The sequence below is a fragment of the Podarcis liolepis genome (assembly GCF_965112155.1).
Source record: "Podarcis liolepis genome assembly, chromosome: W".
NCBI lineage: Eukaryota > Metazoa > Chordata > Lepidosauria > Squamata > Lacertidae > Podarcis > Podarcis liolepis.
The window spans coordinates 2,277,046-2,298,951 of NC_139568.1; the positions used below are offsets into that span (position 1 = coordinate 2,277,046).

General features: G+C 50.4%; 1 protein-coding gene across 2 annotated transcripts; it reads right to left on the reverse strand.

Annotated features, from left to right (window-relative positions):
* Positions 1-896: 896 nt before the first annotated feature.
* LOC310697667 (uncharacterized protein) lies at positions 897-20,971 on the reverse strand. 2 transcript variants are annotated; one of them, XM_083484345.1, is made up of 2 exons: positions 19,538-20,971; positions 897-1,851 (listed from the first exon to the last, which is right to left on the reverse strand). In XM_083484345.1, exons 1-2 carry the CDS (start codon positions 20,952-20,954, stop codon positions 1,043-1,045), a joined length of 2,226 nt encoding a protein of 741 aa, XP_083340471.1. In that variant the 5' UTR covers positions 20,955-20,971; the 3' UTR covers positions 897-1,042. The 2 variants fall into 2 exon arrangements, with proteins under 2 accessions (XP_083340471.1, XP_083340470.1); XM_083484344.1 differs by lacking the exon at positions 897-1,851 and adding an exon at positions 18,395-19,205.
* Positions 20,972-21,906: the final 935 nt, after the last annotated feature.

Genomic DNA, 21,906 nt, shown 5'->3' on the forward strand with positions numbered 1-21,906 from the left:
GACACCCCCACCTCTGGCAAGGTTGTGTTGATTTGATGCTCAGGTCAGACCCACCCCCGTAGCAAGGAAGGTACCGGGACTGGTACACAAGTTTGGAGGGAAACCCCAGGACTACAGTGCGTTCCGAACGGAAATAGAGTACGTTTTGGAACTGCAACAGAATGATTTTGCAGATGATGGGGAGAGGGTTGCCTATATTGTTGGACATCTGCAGGATGGGGCCAGAGATTGGATCAGGCCCCTAATGGCAACGCAGAATGCCGCCTTGAAAGACCTGAGGAAATTCTTCCAGGTGATGGATGCGATGTATTCCAGTGATGTACAGCAAAGTGTGACTCGGCGGGAACTGATGGGTTGCAAACAGGGGAACCAGTCAGTTAGAGACTACTGGTCACACTTTGCCATGTTAGTCCACCGGCTCGGGTGGGATTTGGACTCGGAACCTATCCAAATGCTGTTCGAGGAGGGGTTGTCCCCAATGGTGAAGGACGAGCTTTCCCACGCACCCCGCCCGCAGTCGATGGATCAGCTGACCAAGGCTGTGCTTGTGATTGGTGTAAGGCAGGAAGCGCGGGCCCAGGAGAAGCGGGAAGGGAGAGAGCAACGTTACCATGACTACCGCATTCCTGAAATACCAAGGCAGCCTTCCCCGCGGAGCCCATGGAAATAGATGGGGCGCGCGCACGGGAGATTTCAAACTCCAGTGAAGGTCGCAAGAGAGAGGGAAAGGATGGGAAAACCACCAAGAAGTGTTTTCTCTGCCAGCGGCCAGGACATTTTGCCAGGGTCTGCACGCAAAGAAAGGCCTGGCAAGGGATGGTGGGAGCTGCAGGGGGTGAGGAGGAGATGGTAAAGGAGCAGGGAAACACCAAATAATAATAATAATAATAATAATAATAATAATAATAATAATAATAATAATAATAATAATAATAATAATAATAATAATAATAATAATTTATTATTTATACCCCGCCCATCTGGCTGGGCCTCCCCAGCCACTCTGGGCGGCTTCCATAAAAACCAAAAATACAATAAAATATCACACGTTAAAAACTTCCCTGAACAGGGCTGCCTTAAGATGTCTCCTGAATGTCAGGTAGTTGTTTATCGCTTTGACATCTGATGGGAGGGCGTTCCACAGGGTGGGCGCCACTACCGAGAAGGCCCTCTGCCTGGTTCCCTGTAGCTTTGCTTCTCGCAATGAGGGAACCGCCAGAAGGCCCTCGCCGCTGGACCTCAGCGTCCGGGCAGAATGCTGGGGGTGGAGACGCTCCTTCAGGTATACTGGGCCGAGGCCGTTTAGGGCTTTAAAGGTCAGCACCAACACTTTGAATTGTGCTCGGAAACGTACTGGGAGCCAATGCAGGTCTTTCAAGACCGGTGTTATATGGTCTCGACGGCCGCTCCCAGTCACCAGTCTAGCTGCCGCATTCTGGATTAGTTGTAGTTTCCGAGTCACCTTCAAAGGTAGCCCCACGTAGAGTGCATTGCAGTAGTCCAAGCGGGAGATAACCAGAGCATGCACCACTCTGGCAAGACAGTCCGCAGGCAGATAGGGTCTCAGCCTACGTACCAGATGGAGCTGGTAAACAGCTGCCCTGGACACAGATTTGACCTGTGCCTCCATGGACAGCTGTGAGTCCAAAATGACTCCCAGGCTGCGCACCTGGTCCTTCAGGGGCACAGTTACCCCATTCAGGACCAGGGAATCCTCCACACCTGCCCGCCTCCTGTCCCCCAAAAACAGTACTTCTGTCTTGTCAGGATTCAACCTCAATCTGTTAGCCGCCATCCATCCTCCAACCGCCTCCAGACACTCACACAGGACCTTCACCGCCTTCACTGGTTCTGATTTAAAAGAGAGGTAGAGCTGGGTATCATCCGCATACTGATGAACACCCAGCCCAAACCTCCTGATGATCTCTCCCAGCGGCCGCATGTAAATGTTGAAAAGCATGGGGGAGAGGACAGAACCCTGAGGCACCCCACAAGTGAGAGCCCAGGGGTCTGAACACTCATCCCCCACCACCACTTTCTGAACACGGCCCAGGAGGAAGGAGCGGAACCACTGTATAACAGTGCCCCCAGCTCCCAGCCCCTCAAGACGGTCCAGAAGGATGCTATGGTCGATGGTATCAAACGCCGCTGAGAGATCTAGCAGAACTAGGAAACAGCTCTCACCTTTGTCCCTAGCCTGCTGGTGCTGCTGCTCGCGTGAGTGTTGGGAGGACCGCCCCTTTCTGCCAACTCCATCTGGGCTAGGGGGCGGGGCCTGCATTCATCGCCACAGCATAAGAGGCTTGGGAGAGGCCTCCGGGACACGACTGCTGGTGCTGCTGCTCGCGTGAGTGTTGGGAGGACCGCTCCCTTTCTGCCAACTCCATCTGGCCTAGGGGGCGGGGCCTGCATTCATCGCCACAGCATAAGAGGCTTGGGAGAGGCCTCCGGGACACGACTGCTGGTGCTGCTGCTCGCGTGAGTGTTGGGAGGACCGCTCCCTTTCTGCCAACTCCATCTGGCCTAGGGGGCGGGGCCTGCATTCATCGCCACAGCATAAGAGGCTTGGGAGAGGCCTCCGGGACACGACTGCTGGTGCTGCTGCTCGCGTGAGTGTTGGGAGGACCGCCCCTTTCTGCCAACTCCATCTGGCCTAGGGGGCGGGGCCTGCATTCATCGCCACAGCATAAGAGGCTTGGGAGAGGCCTCCGGGACACGACTGCTGGTGCTGCTGCTCGCGTGAGTGTTGGGAGGACCGCCCCTTTCTGCCAACTCCATCTGGGCTAGGGGGCGGGGCCTGCATTCATCGCCACAGCATAAGAGGCTTGGGAGAGACCTCCGGGACACGACTGCTGGTGCTGCTGCTCGCGTGAGTGTTGGGAGGACCGCCCCTTTCTGCCAACTCCATCTGGCCTAGGGGGCGGGGCCTGCATTCATCGCCACAGCATGAGAGGCCTGGGAGAGGCCTCCGGGACACGACTGCTGTTGCTGCTTTGTGAGTGCTGGGAAGACCGCTCCCACTCCTGCCAACTCTATCCGGCCTAGGGGGGCGGGGCCTGCACTACCATCACAGTTTAGAGGACAGAGCAGCTACCGGCAGCAATGGACAAAATAGTTTTAAACGTTTTAATTGCTTTTAATTTGCAGCACCTTAAATGGGGGTTGTTGTTTTTTATAATATTATATTATTTCATTATCTGCTGCAAATGTTAAAGATGTTTATATATATTTTACGGTGTTTTAAATGTGCTTTTATTGTTTATTTTGTTGTACCACTGTGAATGGTGGTTTTTATTTATGTATTTTTGTTTGTTCCATTTTGTTTTGTTTTTGGGGTTGGGCACTGAGTGGGGCGGGGATTGGTTTTGTTTGGGCATAATTGTTTTGGTTGTTTTGTTTTCTATTTGTAAATGGAGGTTAATATGAGGCATGGGATTGCCACCGTGGTGGGGCGAGGGAGGTATGGCGGTGGGGGCAGATGTTATAGGCGAAGGGGATCGAGATATGGATATGCTCGTACCCCTTCCAATCTGCGCCCCATCCCGAGAGACGAGGGTAGGGTGAGCAAGGATTACTCACCTCCTTCACTGGTGTTGTGCAATGCCAGGTCTATAGGCAACAAAACCGCTACCCTGCGAGATTTCTTTATCTCGCAGGGAGTTGACCTGGCTTGTGTGACGGAGACCTGGGTGCGCGAAGGGGAAACTGTTACCTTACGAGAGATGGCGCCCCCGGGTTTCTCCGTCCTCCACCAGTCACGGACTGTGGGCCGGGGGGGAGGGGTGGCAGTATTAATCCGGGAAGATTGTTCTTTCAGGGCTCTACCATCGCCATCGATCCCCGGCATTGAATGTGTTGGCCTAGTGTGGGGCTCCGAGGAGAGCTTGGCTGTCTGGCTGGTGTACCGGCCACCTAGCGCACCAGCAGCCACCCTGTCAGGCCTGCTGGAGGCGGTGGCCGGCTGGGCCTTGGAGTTCCCTAACCTATTGGTATTGGGAGACTTCAACTTCCACGCTGATGCCACTCCCTCCTCACAGGCTCTGGACCTGGTGTCTTCCATGGCGACACTAGGGCTCTCCCAGTTTGTTTCGGGCCCCACACATCAAGCAGGCCACACGCTGGATTTGATCTTTGGCGCCGGTATAGATGTGATCATGTCTCCTTCGATGAAGGTGCCATGGTCTGATCACTACGCTCTGAAAGCCAGGATTGACTTTCCACCCCCACCCTGCTTAGGTGGCGAGCCGATTTGGGCTCGCCCGCAGAGGCTGATGGACCCGGATAGATTCCGTCAAGCCTTGCGGGACCTTACTCCCCCTGGCGACTCATTGACTGAGCTTGTTGAGGGCTGGAATACCCAGCTCCTGGCAGCCATCGATGAGGTCGCACCTAAGCGCCCTCTGCGACCCCGCAGAAACCGGGCTCCCTGGTTTACCGAGGAGCTTCGGAAAATGAAGCGGGACCTCAGACGGCTAGAGCGAGTATGGCGGGGTGCCCGTGACGGAGCCTCAAGAACATCTTATAGGGTTTTTATGAAAACCTATGAGATGGCAGTGAAGGCTGCTAAGAAGTCTTACTTCTCGGCCTCCATTGCATCCGCTAGCTCTCGCCCGGCACAATTATTTAGTATAATTCGGTCTTTAACGTCCCTTGAAGGACAGCCAAATTTAAATAACAATCTGACACACAGCTGTGAGGCATTTGCGAGCTTTTTTGCGGAGAAGGTCCTGATGCTCCGCCATGACCTCCCTGCCAATTTGGATACAATAAAGGAACTGGAGGCCCCTCGACTGTCCTCGGGTCCAGTATTGGACCACTTTGACCGGATATCTCCAGCCGATGTGGACAGATTCCTCCAAGCTGGAAAGCCCACCACCTGTCCTCTTGACCCGTGCCCGTCATGGCTGATTAGAGCGTGTCCAGACGAGGTGCGGGGCCCCCTGGGGGATATCATCAACTTGTCCCTTGGCACCGGGATATTCCCAGGGGAACTGAAGGAGGCGGTGGTGCGTCCGCTCTTAAAGAAAACATCATTAGATCCCTCAGATCTATCCAATTACCGCCCGGTCTCGAATCTTCCATTCCTGGGTAAGGTGATTGAGAGAGCAGTTGCTGAACAGCTTGGTAGGTTTCTGGATGAAACATCTGCTCTAGACCCATTCCAGTCCGGCTTCCGCGCTGGTCATGGGACCGAGACGGCTCTGGTCGCCCTAACAGATGATCTCCGCAGGCAGCTGGATCGAGGCGGGTCAGGGCTGCTGATTCTTCTAGATCTGTCAGCAGCCTTTGACATGGTCGATCACGAACTCCTGGACCACCGCCTTGCCGACGTGGGGATCCAGGGCACAGTCCTTCAATGGCTGCGCTCGTTTCTCTCTGGTCGGGGACAGAGGGTGGCGCTTGGGGGGGAATTGTCATCACGCCACTCCTTGGTGTGTGGAGTGCCTCAGGGTGCAATTCTCTCCCCGATGCTTTTTAACATCTTTATGCGCCCCCTCGCCCAGCTTGTCCGGAGTTTTGGGCTGGGTTGCCATCAGTATGCTGATGACACCCAACTCTATCTGTTGATGGATGGCCATCCTGACTCGGCCCCAGACACGCTGACCAGATGTCTGGAGGCGGTGGCTGGATGGTTACGTGGGAGCAGGTTGAAGTTAAATCCTTCGAAGACAGAGGTCCTCTGGCTGGGGTGGGACGATATGGGATCGAGGGGGCAACTCCCATCTCTTGCGGGGGTGCAATTAGTGCCAGCACCGTCCGTTAAGAGTTTGGGTGTAATCTTTGATACCTCCCTCTCTATGGAGTCGCAGATTACAGCTATAACAAAGGCGGCATTTTTTCATCTCCGCCAAGCTAAGCAGTTGGCCCCTTATCTCTCTCGTCCTGACCTAGCCACTGTGATCCATGCGACGGTCACCTCCAGACTGGATTATTGTAACTCGCTCTACGTGGGGCTGCCCTTGAGACTGACCCAGAAACTCCAGCGGGTGCAGAATGCCGCGGCGAGACTCCTTATGGGGTCTTCGCTGCGAGAGCACATTCATCCGGTATTATACCAGCTGCACTGGCTCCCGGTGGAGTACAGGATCAGGTTTAAGGTGCTGGTTTTAACCTTTAAAGCCCTATACGGCCTAGGACCCTCGTACCTACGGGACCGCCTCTCCTGGTATGCCCCACAGAGAAACCTACGGTCTGCAAATAATAACATCCTCAAGGTCCCAGGCCTCAGAGAGGTTAGGCTGGCCTCAACTAGAGCCAGGGCCTTCTCGGCTGCGGCTCCAAACTGGTGGAATGCTCTGTCACAAGAGACTAGGGCCCTGCGGGACCTGACATCTTTCCGCAGGGCCTGCAAGACAGAGTTGTTCCGCCAGGCTTTTGGTCAGGGCGCAGCCTGACTCCCTCCTCTGGCAACCTGCACAGAATTTTGTTTAATCGGTTGCCATCAATTTGATTTTAACTAATTTTTATAATGAAATATTTTTAGAATGTGTTATTATTTGATTGTTTATTTGATTGTTGTTAGCCGCCCTGAGCCCGCCTTTGGCTGGGGAGGGCGGGATATAAATAAAAATTATTATTATTATTATTATTAGCCCGCCGGAGATCACCAACCAGTGTGACCAAGGCAGTTTCAGTCCCATGATGAGGCCTGAATCCCGACTGGAAGGGATCCAAATGGTCCGCTTCTTCCAGGCGTGCCTGGAGTTGTTCGGCAACCGCTCGCTCAATCACCTTGCCCAGGAATGGAAGATTTGAGACTGGGCGATAGTTGGCCATCGTGGCCGCATCTAAAGATGGTTTTTTAAGAAGCGGTTTAATAACCGCCTCTTTCAGCGGGTCTGGGAAGGCTCCCTCACGGAGGGAAGCATTCACCACCCCACGAAGCCCATCGCCCAGTCCTTCCCGGCTAGCTTTTATAAGCCAGGATGGGCAAGGATCCAGGAGACAGGTGGTTGGTTTCACTCGTCCAAGCAGCCTGTCCACATCCTCGGAGGTAACAGATTGGAATTGATCCCACTCAACTTGACTAGACAGAACTCTAGCACTCTCCCGCCCCGGCCCTGCTCCCACGGTGGAGTCTACTTCTTCCCGAATCTGAGCGATTTTATCTGCAAAAAACTTTGCAAAATCATTGCAGGAGAACATGTGGCCCGTACTGGGCCCCGATGTTGCAGGTGGTTCCGCTAAATTGTGAACCACCTGAAAAAGTCTCCTGCTGCTGTTTTCTGCAGATGCAATAGAGGCGGTGAAGAAATTCTTCTTCGCCGTCGCTATCGCCACTTGGTAGGCTAGACGTTGAGCTCTAACCTGTGTCCGGTCAGATTCGGAATGAGTTATCCGCCACCGGCGCTCTAGCCGTCTCAACGATTGTTTCATTGCCCTCAGATCCGTGGAAAACCACGGGGCTGTCCGGGCTCCATGCAATCGGAGAGGGCGCTTCGGAGCCAAACAGTCAATAGCCCTGGTTAACTCCACATTCCAGCGGGCCACCAGGGAATCAGCTGAAAGGCCATCAACATGGGATAAAGCATCCCCTACCACTCTCTGGAAACCATTTGGATCCATTAAGTGGCGGGGGCGGACCATCCAAATTGGTCCCACCTCCCTGCAGAGGGGATGGGTCGCAGAGAAGTCCAGTTGCACCAGGAAGTGATCTGACCATGGCACTTCTTTTGTGACTTCCTAAAAATCACTGCAACCCCCCCTCCCCGCCCACAAGGCCTGGGTTGCTGTGCGTAAGAGAAACCTGGTGGACAAGCAGCGGCAAGGACAGGCGCATCTGCTTCATCCAACCAAGTCTCTGTTACACATGCCAGGTCAAATCCTCCATCCATGATCAAGTCATGGATGGCAGTGCTCTTATGGATCATTGACCTGGCATTGCACAGCAGCACCTTCAGGTCATGTGGGTATCTCTTGCTGATTCTAGTATCTCTTGCTGATTCTAGTAGCCATCCGGTCAGGACCAGACCCGGAGGCAGGGATAGTCCTCAGACAACGACTAAACCTGCCTCCTCTGTAATGACATGGTCTGGTCTTAACGTAACTCCTCCTCCTACCCGTGATCACTGAGATCGGTTGTCCCAGTGCACCCCCCCCCCTGTGGAACATGCCCCAGCCATTTTATGGGCTGGGGCCCACTCCCCGGCAGCCCTGACCCCTCCCCCTAAAAACAAAATAACACCTTAAACAAACAAACAAAACCAATAAAACAATACAAACAAAAAATGTAAAAATTACAAAAACATCAAAATAAAAAAATAATAATTCCCCAAGCCCAACCAAACATCCATCCCACCCCCACCCCCCACATACAAAAAAATCCAAAGAAAATTTTTAAAAAACATTTTAAAAACACTCTGTGCCTCTCCGGCAGTAACAACTGTCCTAGTGAGGCCTGTCAGGCCCTGCCCTGGGCCAGGTGGTAAGTGGCAGGGAGGAGCAGGGCCCTCAGGCACTCACTCAGGGGAGTCCTCCTGGGCAGCAGGCAGCACGCAGTCCTTATGAGGCCCCAGGCCCCTGTTGGGAATACTGCCAGGGAGATATAGTCCATCACGGCCCCAAGCCAGCTGCCGTGCGTCCATCGATCTCCCGTAGTCACGCAGATCCAGCAATTAGCGACACGAAGCCTCAGAAATAGACTGCCATCTCAGGCTCGTGCACACCCTTTATCAGCAGAAAACACAGCCAGAAAGCTGCACCGCAGAAGAGCAGAAGAGCATATTTACAGACTTTATTTAGCGTTGAACAGAACAAAGAAAAACATGACCGTTCTGAGTCAGCGTCTCTGACCGACTGCAAAAACGAAAGGAACAGCAAACATAAACATCCTGTGAACAGGACATGCGCAGACTCTGTGACTCACAAAGCCTGCTCCCTTTTAAGGTGGAACGGAAATATCCTAACATCCTCCCCCTTTCCGTGTAACCTGTAGTACCTGTGGTTCAACCCAATTGCAACCTTTGTACATAAACCTTAAGTTGTTCTCTGTTAACAACCTTAGACAACAGATCAGCAGGAATTTCATTTCCTGGCATGTAGGACACCTGAATGAGTCCTTTCTGAATACACTCCCTTGCACGATGTAGCTTAATCTGCAAGTACTTGGTCCTTTGCTTGCAACTCTCTGAGTTCAGCAAAGCCAAAGAAGATCTATTGTCTTGATACACTTGTATAGGACATTTCACAGAAACTCTGATGTCCTTCACAATCCATGAGTGAAAATGGCAGAGCATTGAGTTCTGCTTCACAGGAACTTAGGCTCACTGTTGTTTGCTTCTTGCACAACCAGTCAAACAGGCAGTGGTTGTACATGTAGCATACTCCAGAAGTGCTTGTACCATCCGTGGTGTCACTTCCAAAACTTGCATCTGCAAAGATTTCAAGACCTCCAGTCTTCTGACTGGTGAACCTCAGCCTGTAGTGCATAGTCCCTTTCAAATAGTGGGCTATGCGCTTCAGAGCTTTCCAATCCTGAACCGTAGGATTGTTGGCATGTCTGCTAAGCAGATTACAGCTTACAGCTATGTCAGGTCTTGAACATCTGGCAATGAAATTCAGCTTGCCTAGAATGCATCTGTATAGCGTTGTGTCAGAAAACGCTTCAGCAGTACTGTCTACCTGGTAACATGTCACGATCGGTGTGTCTGCTGGGTTTGCATCAACCAAATTCAACCTGGTTAATACATCAGCAATTTTCTGTGTTTGGTATACCAGAAAATTACCTGCTTGGTCCCTCTCCACCTGCAGAGAAAGATAGTTGGATACTTCACCAAGATCCTTCATGTCAAAGTGCTCCTTCAGCTGAGCTAGGGTGCTTTGGTAAAAAGCCCGATTCTTCCAAAACATCAGAAGATCATCAACAAAACATAAACAATACAGTTTGTTTTGCCCCTCCTCCTTGACAAACACACATGGATCAGCTTTGCCCTGGTGAAAACCTAGAGAAAGCAATGTCTCAGTGAGTTTTGTGTTCCAACACCTGGCACTCTGCTTTAGACCATATAAGGATTTCCGCAGTTTACAGACCATTCCCTTCTGTATCTCCATCCCATCAGGTGGAAGCATGAACAGCTCTTCATTCAAAATCCCGTACAAAAAAGCTTTATTAATGTCATGATGGGAAACATGCAGTTTCTCCTCTGCAGCTATCTTGAGCATCAGCCGAATGCTCTCATATTTGACTGTGGGTGAGTAGGTCTCGTGGTAATCCTGTCCTGGTACCTGTGAAAAACCTCTGGCAACCAATCTGGCTTTGTGTCTGACTACCTTGCCATTCTGGTCTGTCTTGGCCTTGAAGACCCATTTGCTGCCAACCAGTCTCATTCCTGGGACTACCGGTACCAGTTCCCAAGTTTGGTTCCTGTTCAAGGAATCAACTTCAGCCTTCATGGCATTAAGCCAAGGCTCAGCATCTTTAGAGGTTAACTCCTGAACCTCTTTGAAGCTTGAAGGTTCCCACACCTTCTCTGAGCTACTAAGAACAGCAGTTGCTGTCTTAGCAAACTCATCAGCAAATCTCTTTGGAGGTCTGCCTTTGGTCGCCCTTTCAGACCTACACACTAGACGCAAGTCTTCTGGACTCATCTCCTCTTTCTTAGGAGAAAAATGACCAATGGTGAACAGTGGTTCTTCCAGTTCATTGTCAGACGCATCAGATGGTCTGACTGAGGCCTTTGTGCTCTTGTATTCTGCCGTGTCATCACTGTCACTGACACCAGCAGCAGCACCGCCCACTGAACTGGAATCCGAACTCTGATCATCATCATCATCATCATCCTCATCCTCAGCAGCTTCCTCAGCTTTAGCTGCTTGCTTCACATCACCTTCATCCTCCTCTGGGTAACTCTGGAAAATTCCCACATTTCCCCCCCCACTTAGGATTGTACTCAACACTCCTTGTGAACTTAATGGACTTAGAGTTAGTCATCCATACCCTGTATGCACCTTTTTCGTACCCCATGAACAAACCATGTGCCCCACGCTTCCCAAGCTTGTTGGTTTGTGGGGAGTGTACTCACATGTCAGAACCAAAGATTTTCATGTGTTTGATGTTGGGTTTCTTGCCAAACATCTTCTCATACGGGGTACAGCCAATGGGTGATGACAATCTGCGGTTAAAGGTGTAAACAAAATTCCCCAAAGCTTCCCACCAAAACTTATCAGGGAGATTGGCATCATGCAACAAGGTTTTCATTCCTTGCAGCAATGTCTGATTTGCTCGCTCCGCAAGCCCATTCATCCATGGCGATCTGGGCGTTGACAAGTCATGCTGGATTCCCTTCTCAGTCAGGAAAGCTTCAAACTGCTGAGAAGTGAACTCCCCGCCCCGATCAGTAAACAAAGAGCCAATACGTTTACCATGAACATTCTCCAACCAAACACAGAATGCCTTAAACTTCGGAAACGCTTGCGATTTCTGTTCGAGCAAAAACACATGAATGTACCTGGAAAAAGAATCAATTAGAACTATGAAGTACCTTGCTCCCCCTAAAGAGGGCGCAAGTGGACCAACCAGGTCCGCATGCACTAGCTGGTAGGGTTTGGAAGCCTGCCTGCTAGACTCCTTGCCTTTTGGAGCAACCTTCACCTTGTTCTCTGCACAAGATACACATTTCATGTGAAATTTACAGGGTTTGATGTTCAAACCCTCAACCACCTCTGGCATCTTGGCTAGTGCCTTCCAAGAGAGGTGACAAAACCTTCGATGCGCATCGTGAATGCAACCTGCATGAAGAACTTTGTTAGTTTGTGCAACACAACAAGAATCAGCATTAGATACAACAGCAGTGTCGTCATAAGTTATATGGAACAAACCATCCATAAACTTTGCATGCAAATAGTCCTCTTTGCCTTTACTGATGACACAGACGCTCCTCTTGAAGGAAATCTGAAAACCACGCCCAGTAAGCTGTGGGACACTGAGCAAGTTGCTTGCAGCTCCTGGAACAAAAAGTACACCACTGATGGTTGTGTGCAGACTTGCAAGTTTCACAGTCCCTTCTCCTGCAATTTGCAACGTCCTTCCACCAGCCAGGTGGATCTCACCTTCTTGAGGTGTGAAGGAGATAAACAGGTGGCGATCCTTCGTGACGTGGCGGCTGGCACCTGAATCAACAATAAATCTGCCTTTGGCTGTTGGAGCAGTCTTTTCAGCAAGCAAACCCTTGTTTTCCAGCGGTGTGGGCTTTTGCAGCTTGCCCCCCTGCTCCTGGCCATCAGACTTGCCTTTAGCCTTTGGTGAAGCTGTGCCAGCAAACATAGCCTTGTTTTTCTCTGGCGCGGGCTCTTCACCCTCCCTCTGCTTCTGGCCATCTGCAGGCGTCTGCCTCTGTTTACCTTTGCCTTTCCGGCCTCTGCAAAGGCGATGACCTTGGTTCCCACGAGAAACAGAGCTCTCAGCTGCTGACTCCTTGGCTCCCCCTGGAGGCTGGAATGCTGCCTGGGATGACGTGACGGTCAGCTCCCCCTGCAGCCTGCAACCGGTGCCCTCAGCATCCCTGCATTCACTCGCATTCTGGGAAACAGCCAGGACCTCCGATGCAGTCAAACTCTGGGCTGGGATGACTGGCTGGTGGGCTTTCTTCAAAGCATCCCACATCCCATGTGCAGTGGTGTTGCCAGCAAGCGTCTTAATTTCCTCAAGAGAGACGGATAAGACTATTACGTCTATCGCCTTCGAATCATCGGCTTTCCATCTCTCTGTCAGAGGAACCGGGGGGGCCTCAAATACGGTATGCCACACCCCAAACTGACGCAGCAAACTTTCACACCATTTTGCCCAGGTTTCATAATTCTGCCCATGTAACTTAGGACACTCATTTGCCTCAGAAGCTCGGAAAAACTCCATTTCAGCTTTTCCTTTTAGCCGTGAGTCTTATTGACTTCAGAGACTCCTTATCTTGGCAGCTCATTAATCACGAAGCCTCTCTGGCGCGGCTCCCAGGCCAATTAAGCCTTCCGGAGAGCAAAGACTCCTTCCGAGGTAAACAGAAATGCCTCTCTTTCGCTTTTGACATACCTCTCATACGCAGTCTGTTGCAGTTTTACTCTCCTGCAGGTGCTGTGAATCTGGGCCCATAACCTTGTTGGGAATACTGCCAGGGAGATATAGTCCATCATGGCCCCAAGCCAGCTGCCGTGCGTCCATCGATCTCCCGTAGTCACGCAGATCCAGCAATTAGCGACACGAAGCCTCAGAAATAGACTGCCATCTCAGGCTCGTGCACACCCTTTATCAGCAGAAAACACAGCCAGAAAGCTGCACCGCAGAAGAGCAGAAGAGCATATTTACAGACTTTATTTAGCGTTGAACAGAACAAAGAAAAACATGACCGTTCTGAGTCAGCGTCTCTGACCGACTGCAAAAACGAAAGGAACAGCAAACATAAACATCCTGTGAACAGGACATGCGCAGACTCTGTGACTCACAAAGCCTGCTCCCTTTTAAGGTGGAACGGAAATATCCTAACAGCCCCGCCCCAGGCCAGATGGTAAGTGGCAAGAGCAGGGCCCTCAAGCACTCACTCAGGGGAGTCCTCCTGGGCAGCAGGCAGCAAGCAGCACGCAGTCCTTATGAGGCTTCAGGCCCCGCCCCAGGCCAGATGGTAAGTGGCAAGAGCAGGGCCCTCAAGCACTCACTCAGGGGAGCCCTCCTGGGCAGCAGGCAGCAAGCAGCACGCAGTCCTTATGAGGCTTCAGGCCCCGCCCCAGGCCAGATGGTAAGTGGCAGGAAGGAGCAGGGCCCTCAGGCACTCACTCAGGGGGCCTGAGGCTTGGCTGCCACTCAGCGGGCACAGCAGCCAGGCCAGCAACCAATAGAAGTGCCCAAACCAGACCCTCCCCCCAGGGCGGCTGTAGCCATAGAAGTGGTGCTAGAACTCCCAAATGGGTTCCCAGTCAAGGTGAAAGGGCTGTTGGATTCAGGCAGTTCCTGCAATTTCTTCAGCAAGGACTTTGCACTAGAGCACCAGCTCCACCTGCTGCCCCTGGATTTCCCCTTGCAAGTAACCACCATTGATGGCAGGGAGCTTCTGGGAGGGGAAGTGACGCACCAGACCCCACCAATGAGAATGAGGGTTTCCAGGCACACGGAGACTATCGCCTTTCACGTAGCCTCACTGGCAGGGCCCCCAATAATATTAGGGATGAGCTTGTTGGGATTCGCAGGATACTGGATAAGTCTGCAGGCTTCAACAGGATGATGCAATACTCTGCTGGGTCAGGGTGACTCAGCAGGAGTGTGATTAGTGTAATTGGCTATCACCTGTTTTAAAAAGGAAAGCCTGTTTAACAGGGGGTGTGGTGGTTGTGCTGTAGTGTGGTGGTGCTGTGGTGGAGAGTATTCGTTTGTAAGTACTCTGTATGGACTGTTTCTTTTGTAATGCCTGTAAATAGCTCACATTAAAAAAGGACTGCACTGAAAAACCTGGAACTCTTAGTGTTTCGCTGAAAACGCCGCGTGAAATACGCGACAGAGCTGGCTAGCACAACATGATCCAGTGGTGGCATGGCATCAGAGAACGGTCACCTTTGGGTCCGCTTACTGCTTGGAACACTGTCTAGGGGGAGAAACCCCAAGGATGACCGTGGCCAGGGTGGCTGGGATAGCTGTGGAGCCGAAAGGGGAGAGGTGCCATCACAATATGCTGACCTGCAGGAGGTCTTCAGCGAGAAGGAGGCAGATAGACTACCCCCACATAGGCCCTTTGACTGCCAAATCAACTTGCTCCCTGGGGCGCAGCTACCGGTGGGTAAACTGTATGCCATGTCGGACAGGGAGATGAAGGAGTTGCGGGAGTTTATTGACAAGAACCTGAAGAGGGGGTTCATAAGGGAATCAAAGGCGGTGGGGGGCAGTCCCGTGTTCTTTGTGGACAAAAAAGGGACTAACCAGCCCAGATTGGTCGTAGATTTTAGGGCGTTAAATTTGGCATCAGAACCCGTGACCTTCCCAATGCCCAGGATTGACAACATTTTAACACGGGTGAGGCAGGGGAAGATTTTTACCAAGCTGGACCTCAGGGGAGCCTACAATTTGATTAGGATGAGGGAGGGGGACGAATGGAAGACCACAATGTTCACCCCCCTGGGGGCCTTTGAGTACTTAGTTATGCCATTTGGATTACAGTCAGGCTCCGCCTGTTTTCAAGCTTTCATGCGCCACGTGTTGGGGTCCCTGCTGTACAAGAACTGCGTAGCCTTCTTGGACGACGTCTTAATCTATTCGGACAATGAGGAGCAACATGTCAGAGACGTCAGGGAAGTGCTGAAGAGACTGCAGAAGCACCAGTTGTGGGTCAAGCTGGAGAAATGTCAGTTTCACGCCAGAGAAGTCGGGTTTTTGGGGTACAAGTTGTCAGACAAAGGCTTAGCAATAGACCCAAGCAAGGTGCAGGCAGTGCTGGAGTGGAAGGCTCCCAAAACCCGGAAGGACGTGCAGAGGTTCCTAGGGTTCAGCAACTTCTACAGGAAGTTCATCAAAAACTTCGCCCACTTGACAGCACCCATCACGGACTGTCTCAGTAGCAAAAGGAAATTCGCCTGGACAGAGGAGGCCCAACAATCCTTTGAAAAACTGAAACCTGCTCCGACCATAATGCTGTTAAGATGGAAATGAAACTAATACCAACTGGCTCCTTTAGATGGAGGATGAATGACACCTTATTCAGAGATGAAGAAGTGCTTAAGAAGGCCCAAAAAACCTTGAGAGACTATTTTGAGATAAATATGAACACCAATGTGGAAAAAAGAGTAATCTGGGACGCAAGTAAAGCGGTTATGAGAGGGTTCCTGATACAACAGAATGCATTAAAGAAGAGAATCCAAAATGAGAAGAAGGATAAAATTTTGGAGAAAATAAAGGAAAGTGAAAAAAAATTGAGAGCAAAACCAAAGTCTCAAGAGATTTTGAGAGAAATAAAGTTACATCAAGTGCAATACATGAAAATGATGAATCAGGAGATAGAATGGAAAATCAAACAAATGAGACAAAAGACATTTGAGTCAGCTAATAAATGTGGGAAATTGTTGGCTTGGCAAATGAAAAAAAGACAAAAATTAAATACGGTTACAAATTTAGAAGTGGAAGGAAGGAACATACAGAACCCAGCTGAGATTAGAAACTGTTTCCAGAGGTACCGTATTTTTTGCTCTATAAGACTCATTTTTCCCTCCTAAAAAGTAAGGGGAAATGTGTGTGCGTCTTATGGAGCGAATGCAGGCTGCGCAGCTATCCCAGAAGCCAGAACAGCAAGAGGGATTGCTGCTTTCACTGCGCAGCGATCCCTCTTGCTGTTCTGGCTTTTGAGATTCAGAATATGTTTTTTCTTGTTTTCCTCCTCCAAAAACTAGGTGCGTCTTGTGGTCTGGTGCGTCTTATAGAGCGAAAAATACGGTACTTTAAACAACTATATACACAAGGACCACAGAAAGAAATTGATTTAGATCGATTTTTGAAAACAAATGGATTACAAAAAATCTCTCAGGAAAATAAATTAATGCTGAACTATAAAATAACTGAACAGGAGATAGAAGGTGCCATTCAGAATATGCAACTAGGCAAATCTCCAGGACCGGATGGACTGACCTCTAAATACTACAGATCCTTAAAAGAATGGTTAGTACAACCTTTGAAGGAAGTCTGTAACGAAATAACGGGTGGGAAAAGGGCCCCAGAGTCGTGGAAAGAAGCGTATATTGCACTTGTACCGAAAACAGAGACTGAAAAGACGCAGCTCAAGAACTACCGCCCCATATCATTGCTCAATGTGGATTATAAAATCTTTGCAGATATTTTGGCTAAAAGACTTTAAAAATTCTTAATGGAAGAGATTCATAAAGACCAAGCAGGCTTTCTCCCGGGTAGACATTTGTCTGATAATGTGAGAAATATAATCAACATTTTAGAACAATTACAAGTGAATATAAACACTAAGGCAGTTTTAATCTTTGTGGACGCGGAGAAAGCCTTTGACAACATTTCTTGGATTTTTATGAAGAAGAACCTACAGGGGTTGGGGGTAGGCCAAGGCTTTGAAAACGGTATAAGTGCAATTTATTCAGAACAAAAGGCTAAGAGAACAAAAGCGTTTCCACAAAACGCTAAGAGTTCCAGGTTTTTCAGTGCAGTCCTTTTTAATGTGAGCTATATACAGGCATTTACAAAACAGTCAGTCCATACAGAGTACTTACAAACGAATACTCTCCACCACAGCACCACCACACTACAGCACAACCACCACACCCCCTGTTAAGACAGGCTTTCCTTTTTAAAACAGGTGATAGCCAATTACACTAATCACACTCCTGCTGAGTCACCCTGACCCAGCAGAGTATTGCATCATCCTGTTGAAGCCTGCAGACTTATCCAGTATCCTGCGAATCCCAACACTCCTCCTTAAGTCAAAGGCTTGAGACCCAATAATTCTCTTAAGTCTCGAAATTTAGGAGCATCCAAACATTTTGTATACAAATCTGCCACATTACATTTTGTGTTACAGTGCTGTACCTTTAACACATTTCTTTCCAAAGCATTTTTCACATTTCCACATCTTATCACAATATAAGGCTAGCTCCTGGAAACAGCCTGTTAGGAATTTAAGGTGGTTTACCAGGGAGTCCCCTGGTTTCTTCCGACACCGGTACAGTCTCCTGGTCAGTGTTATCAGTGAGCCAGCTGTCTCTCGCACATGGACAGCCTTGAGCGCATTCCACGCCTCACTTGCCGTCACCTTATCAGCTACGTAGACTAGCTGGCTGTCGTCCACTCCAAGGATGATTGTAGCCAAAGCTTTCTCATCCTTTTCATCCTCCTCAGGGGGCCGCGGTGGCTCTTCCACCACTTTCCACAGGCCCTCACGCTTGAGGAAGTGTTGCATGAGCCTACCAAGAGGTGATAGCGATGGTGAGGAGGACCATTGTTGCTGGATCTGTTGGTGAAAACAGTACCAGGAGACTCTTTCAGGTGGTTCATAGTCTAACAGAACCACCTTTCAGGGTCTGATACAGAGTCCAAGATCTCCTGTAATGACTCCTGTCATGAGTTTTTCTGCAGATAAAAAGAGGTAGACTCCACCAAGGTAGGAGGGTGCCAGAGCTCTGCCTAGTCAGAGACATAGGATGGCTTGCCAGTTCCCGGGGCCACGTGGAGGAGGGGGTAGGAGGGAGGGAAACAGACGGAGTATGCATGCGCATTCGACTGCCTAATGGCATCCACATCACCCAGGGGATCACAGCCACAGAGATAATAATAATAATAATAATAATAATAATAATAATAATAATAATAATAATAATAATAATAATAATAATAATTTATTTGTACCCCGCCCATCTGGCTGGGCTTCCCCAGCCACTCTGGGCGGCTTCCACAAAAACCAAAAAAACACTAAAATATCATACATTAAAAACTTCCCTGAACAGGGCTGCCTTAAGATGTCTTCTGAATGTCAGGTAGTTGTTTATCGTTTTGACATCTGATGGGAGGGCGTTCCACAGGGCGGGCGCCACTACCGAAAAGGCCCTCTGCCTGGTTCCCTGTAGCTTTGCTTCTCGCAATGAGGGAACCGCCAGAAGGCCCTTGGCGCTGGACCTCAGCGCCCGGGCAGAACGATGGGGGTGGAGACGCTCCTTCAGGTATACTGGGCCGAGGCCGTTTAGGGCTTTAAAGGTCAACACCAGCACTTTGAATTGTGCTCGGAAACGTACTAGGAGCCAATGTAGGTCTTTCAAGACCGGTGTTATGTGGTCTCGGCGGCCGCCCCCAGTCACCAGTCTAGCTGCCGCATTCTGGATTAGCTGTAGTTTCCGAGTCACCTTCAAAGGTAGCCCCACGTAGAGCGCATTGCAGTAGTCCAAGCGGGAGATAACTAGAGCATGCACCACTCTGGCGAGACAGTCCGTGGGCAGGTAGGGTCTCAGCCTGCGTACCAGGTGGAGTTGGTAGACAGCTGCCCTGGATACAGAATTGACCTGCGCCTCCATGGACAGCTGTGAGTCCAAAATGACTCCCAGGCTACGCACCTGGTCCTTCAGGGGCACAGTTACCCCATTCAGGACCAGGGAGTCCTCCACACCAGCCCGCCCCCTGTCCCCCAAGAACAGTACTTCTGTCTTGTCAGGATTCAACTTCAATCCATTAGCCGCCATCCATCCTCCAACCGCCTCCAGGCACTCACACAGGACCTTCACCGCCTTCACTGGTTCTGATTTGAAAGAGAGGTAGAGCTGGGTATCATCTGCATATTGATGGACACCCAGTCCAAACCCCCTGATGATCTCTCCCAGCGGCTTCATATAGATGTTAAAAAGCATGGGGGAGAGGACGGAACCCTGAGGCACCCCACAAGTGAGGGCCCAAGGGTCTGAACACTCATCCCCCCCACCACTTTCTGAACACGGCCCAGGAGGAAGGAGCGAAACCACTGTATAACAGTGCCCCCAGCTCCCAACCCCTCTAGACGGTCCAGAAGGATGTTATGGTCGATTGTATCAAAGGCCGCTGAGAGATCCAGCAGAACTAGGAAACAACTCTCACCTTTGTCCCTAGCTCGCCGGAGATCATCAACCAGTGCGACCAAGGCAGTTTCAGTCCCATGATGAGGCCTGAACCCCAATTGGAAGGGATCCAAATGGTCCGCATCCTCCAGGCGTGCCTGGAGTTGTTCAGCAACCACACGCTCAATCACCTTGCCCAAGAATGGAAGATTTGAGACTGGGCGATAGTTGGCCATACTGGCCGGGTCTAAAGATGGTTTTTTAAGAAGCGGTTTAATGACCGCCTCTTTCAGCGGATCTGGGAATGTTCCCTCACAGAGGGAAGCATTCACCACCCCGCAGAGCCCATCGCCCAGCCCTTCCCGGCTTGCTTTTATTAGCCAGGATGGGCAAGGATCAAGGAGACAGGTGGCTGGTTTCACGCGTCCAAGCAGCCTGTCCACATCCTCGGGGGTAACGGATTGAAATTGATTCCATGCAACTTGACCAGACAGAGCTTCAGCACTCTCCCGCCCCAGCCTTGCTCCCACGGTGGTGTCTAGCTCCTTCCGAATATGAGTGATTTTATCTGCAAAAAACTTTGCAAAATCGTTGCAGGAGATCTTGGGGTCTTTACAAGGCCCCGGTGGTAAAGGTGGTTCCGTTAAATTGCGGACCACCTGAAAGAGTCTCCTGCTACTATTTTCTGCAGATGCAATAGAGGCGGTGAAGAAAGTCTTCTTCGCCGTCGCTATCGCCACTTGGTAGGCTCGACGTTGAGCTCTAACCTGTGTCCGGTCAGATTCGGAGTGAGTTTTCTGCCACCGACGCGCTAGCCGTCTCAGCGATTGTTTCATCGCCCTCAGCTCCGAAGAAAACCATGGAGCTGTCCGGGCTCCATGCAATCGGAGAGGGCGCTTCGGAGCCAGACAGTCGATAGCCCTGGTTAACTCCGCATTCCAGCGGGCCACCAGGGAATCAGCTGAAAGGCCATCAACATGGGATAAAGCATCCCCTACCACTCTCTGGAAACCATTTGGATCCATTAAGTGGCGGGGGCGGACCATCCGAATTGGTCCCACCTCCCTGCAGATGGGAAGGGTCGCGGAGAAGTCCAGTTGCACCAGGAAGTGATCTGACCATGGCACTTCTTTGGTTTCACTTTTACTTAGTGTCAGATCACCCACGTCACTAGAGGTGAATACCAGGTCTAAGGCATGTCCATGACTATGAGTTGGGCCCAACTTATTCAGGGACAGCCCCATGGAGGCCATGCTTTCCACAAAGTCCCGAGCGGCCCCTTGTAAGGTCGTGTCAGCGTGGATGTTAAAATCCCCTAGGACAACCAAACTAGGTGTCTCCAGGAGAACATCCGCCACGACCTGAAGCAGCTCGGACAGGGAATCCTTGGTGCAGCGGGGAGGTCGGTACACCAAAAGGAATCCTGTACTGCCCCTATTGCCCAACTTCCAGAACATGCACTCAGAAAACTGGGTCTTCCCAGTAGGATGCCTGATGCTAACTAATGACTTCCTAAAAATCACTGCAACCCCCCCTCCCCGCCCACATGACCTGGGTTGCTGTGCGTAAGAGAAACCTGGTGGGCAAGCGGCAGCAAGGACAGGCCCATCTGCCTCATTCAACCAGGTCTCTGTCACACAAGCCAGGTCAAATCCTCCATCCACAATCAGGTCGTGGATGGCAATGGTTTTATTCATCATTGACCTGGCATTACACAGCAACACCTTCAGGTTATGTGGGTTTCCCCTGTTGATTCCAGTATCCATCTGGTCAAGGCCAGACCCAGAGGCAGGGATAGTCTTCAAACAACGACTAAACCTGCCTCCTCGGTAATGACATGGTCTGGTCTTAGCGTAACTCCGCCTCCTGCCCATGATTGAGGCATCAGGCATAAGCCTGCATTTTATTAATGTTTGATCAGGGCTTGTATATTAAAGAGGGCTTAGATTTTCAAAAGTTTCATGCCAGGCAGACCAGCTGCTTAAGAAAACACTGGCAATGTTTTCCTCCTAGACAAGGGGGCCCCTTGATTGATAGCAGAAAACAATTCTCAAAGTCGTAAAAGCTGAAATTACAGGCTGAGAACGGACACTGACCCTACATGTTACAGAAGATAACAAAGGCAGAGATAAATATAATTAGGAATGAGTAAATAGTAAAATAATACCAGTAAAATGAGCTAGATCTTCTTTCTAAGGTTAAAGACCAAATGGAGAAGCATCTAGCTGCCAGAAAGAAAGCATTTTTGGGAAGTCTTTTTAAAGCTGTTTCTTTCTTAAACTGAGAGAGTTTAAGGGCAATAAATGTTGGGAAGATCTAATGGGAAAAGCAACTGGCTGGAGAAGGGGGGGGGAGTGTAAACAGGGGAAGAGGCTTTTTTCCTATTTTATTTTGAGGCTGTAAACTGTT

Bases quoted from the DNA above. Each gene is read 5' to 3' on its own strand.
- LOC310697667 (XM_083484345.1), bottom strand. From the start codon at position 20,954: ATGTTCTGGAAGTTGGGCAATAGGGGCAGTACAGGATTCCTTTTGGTG. The intron at 1,852-19,537 runs GTGAGAGTTGTT...CTTTTAAATCAG, and splicing joins CCGGCGAGCTAGGGACAAAG to AACCAGTGAAGGCGGTGAAG.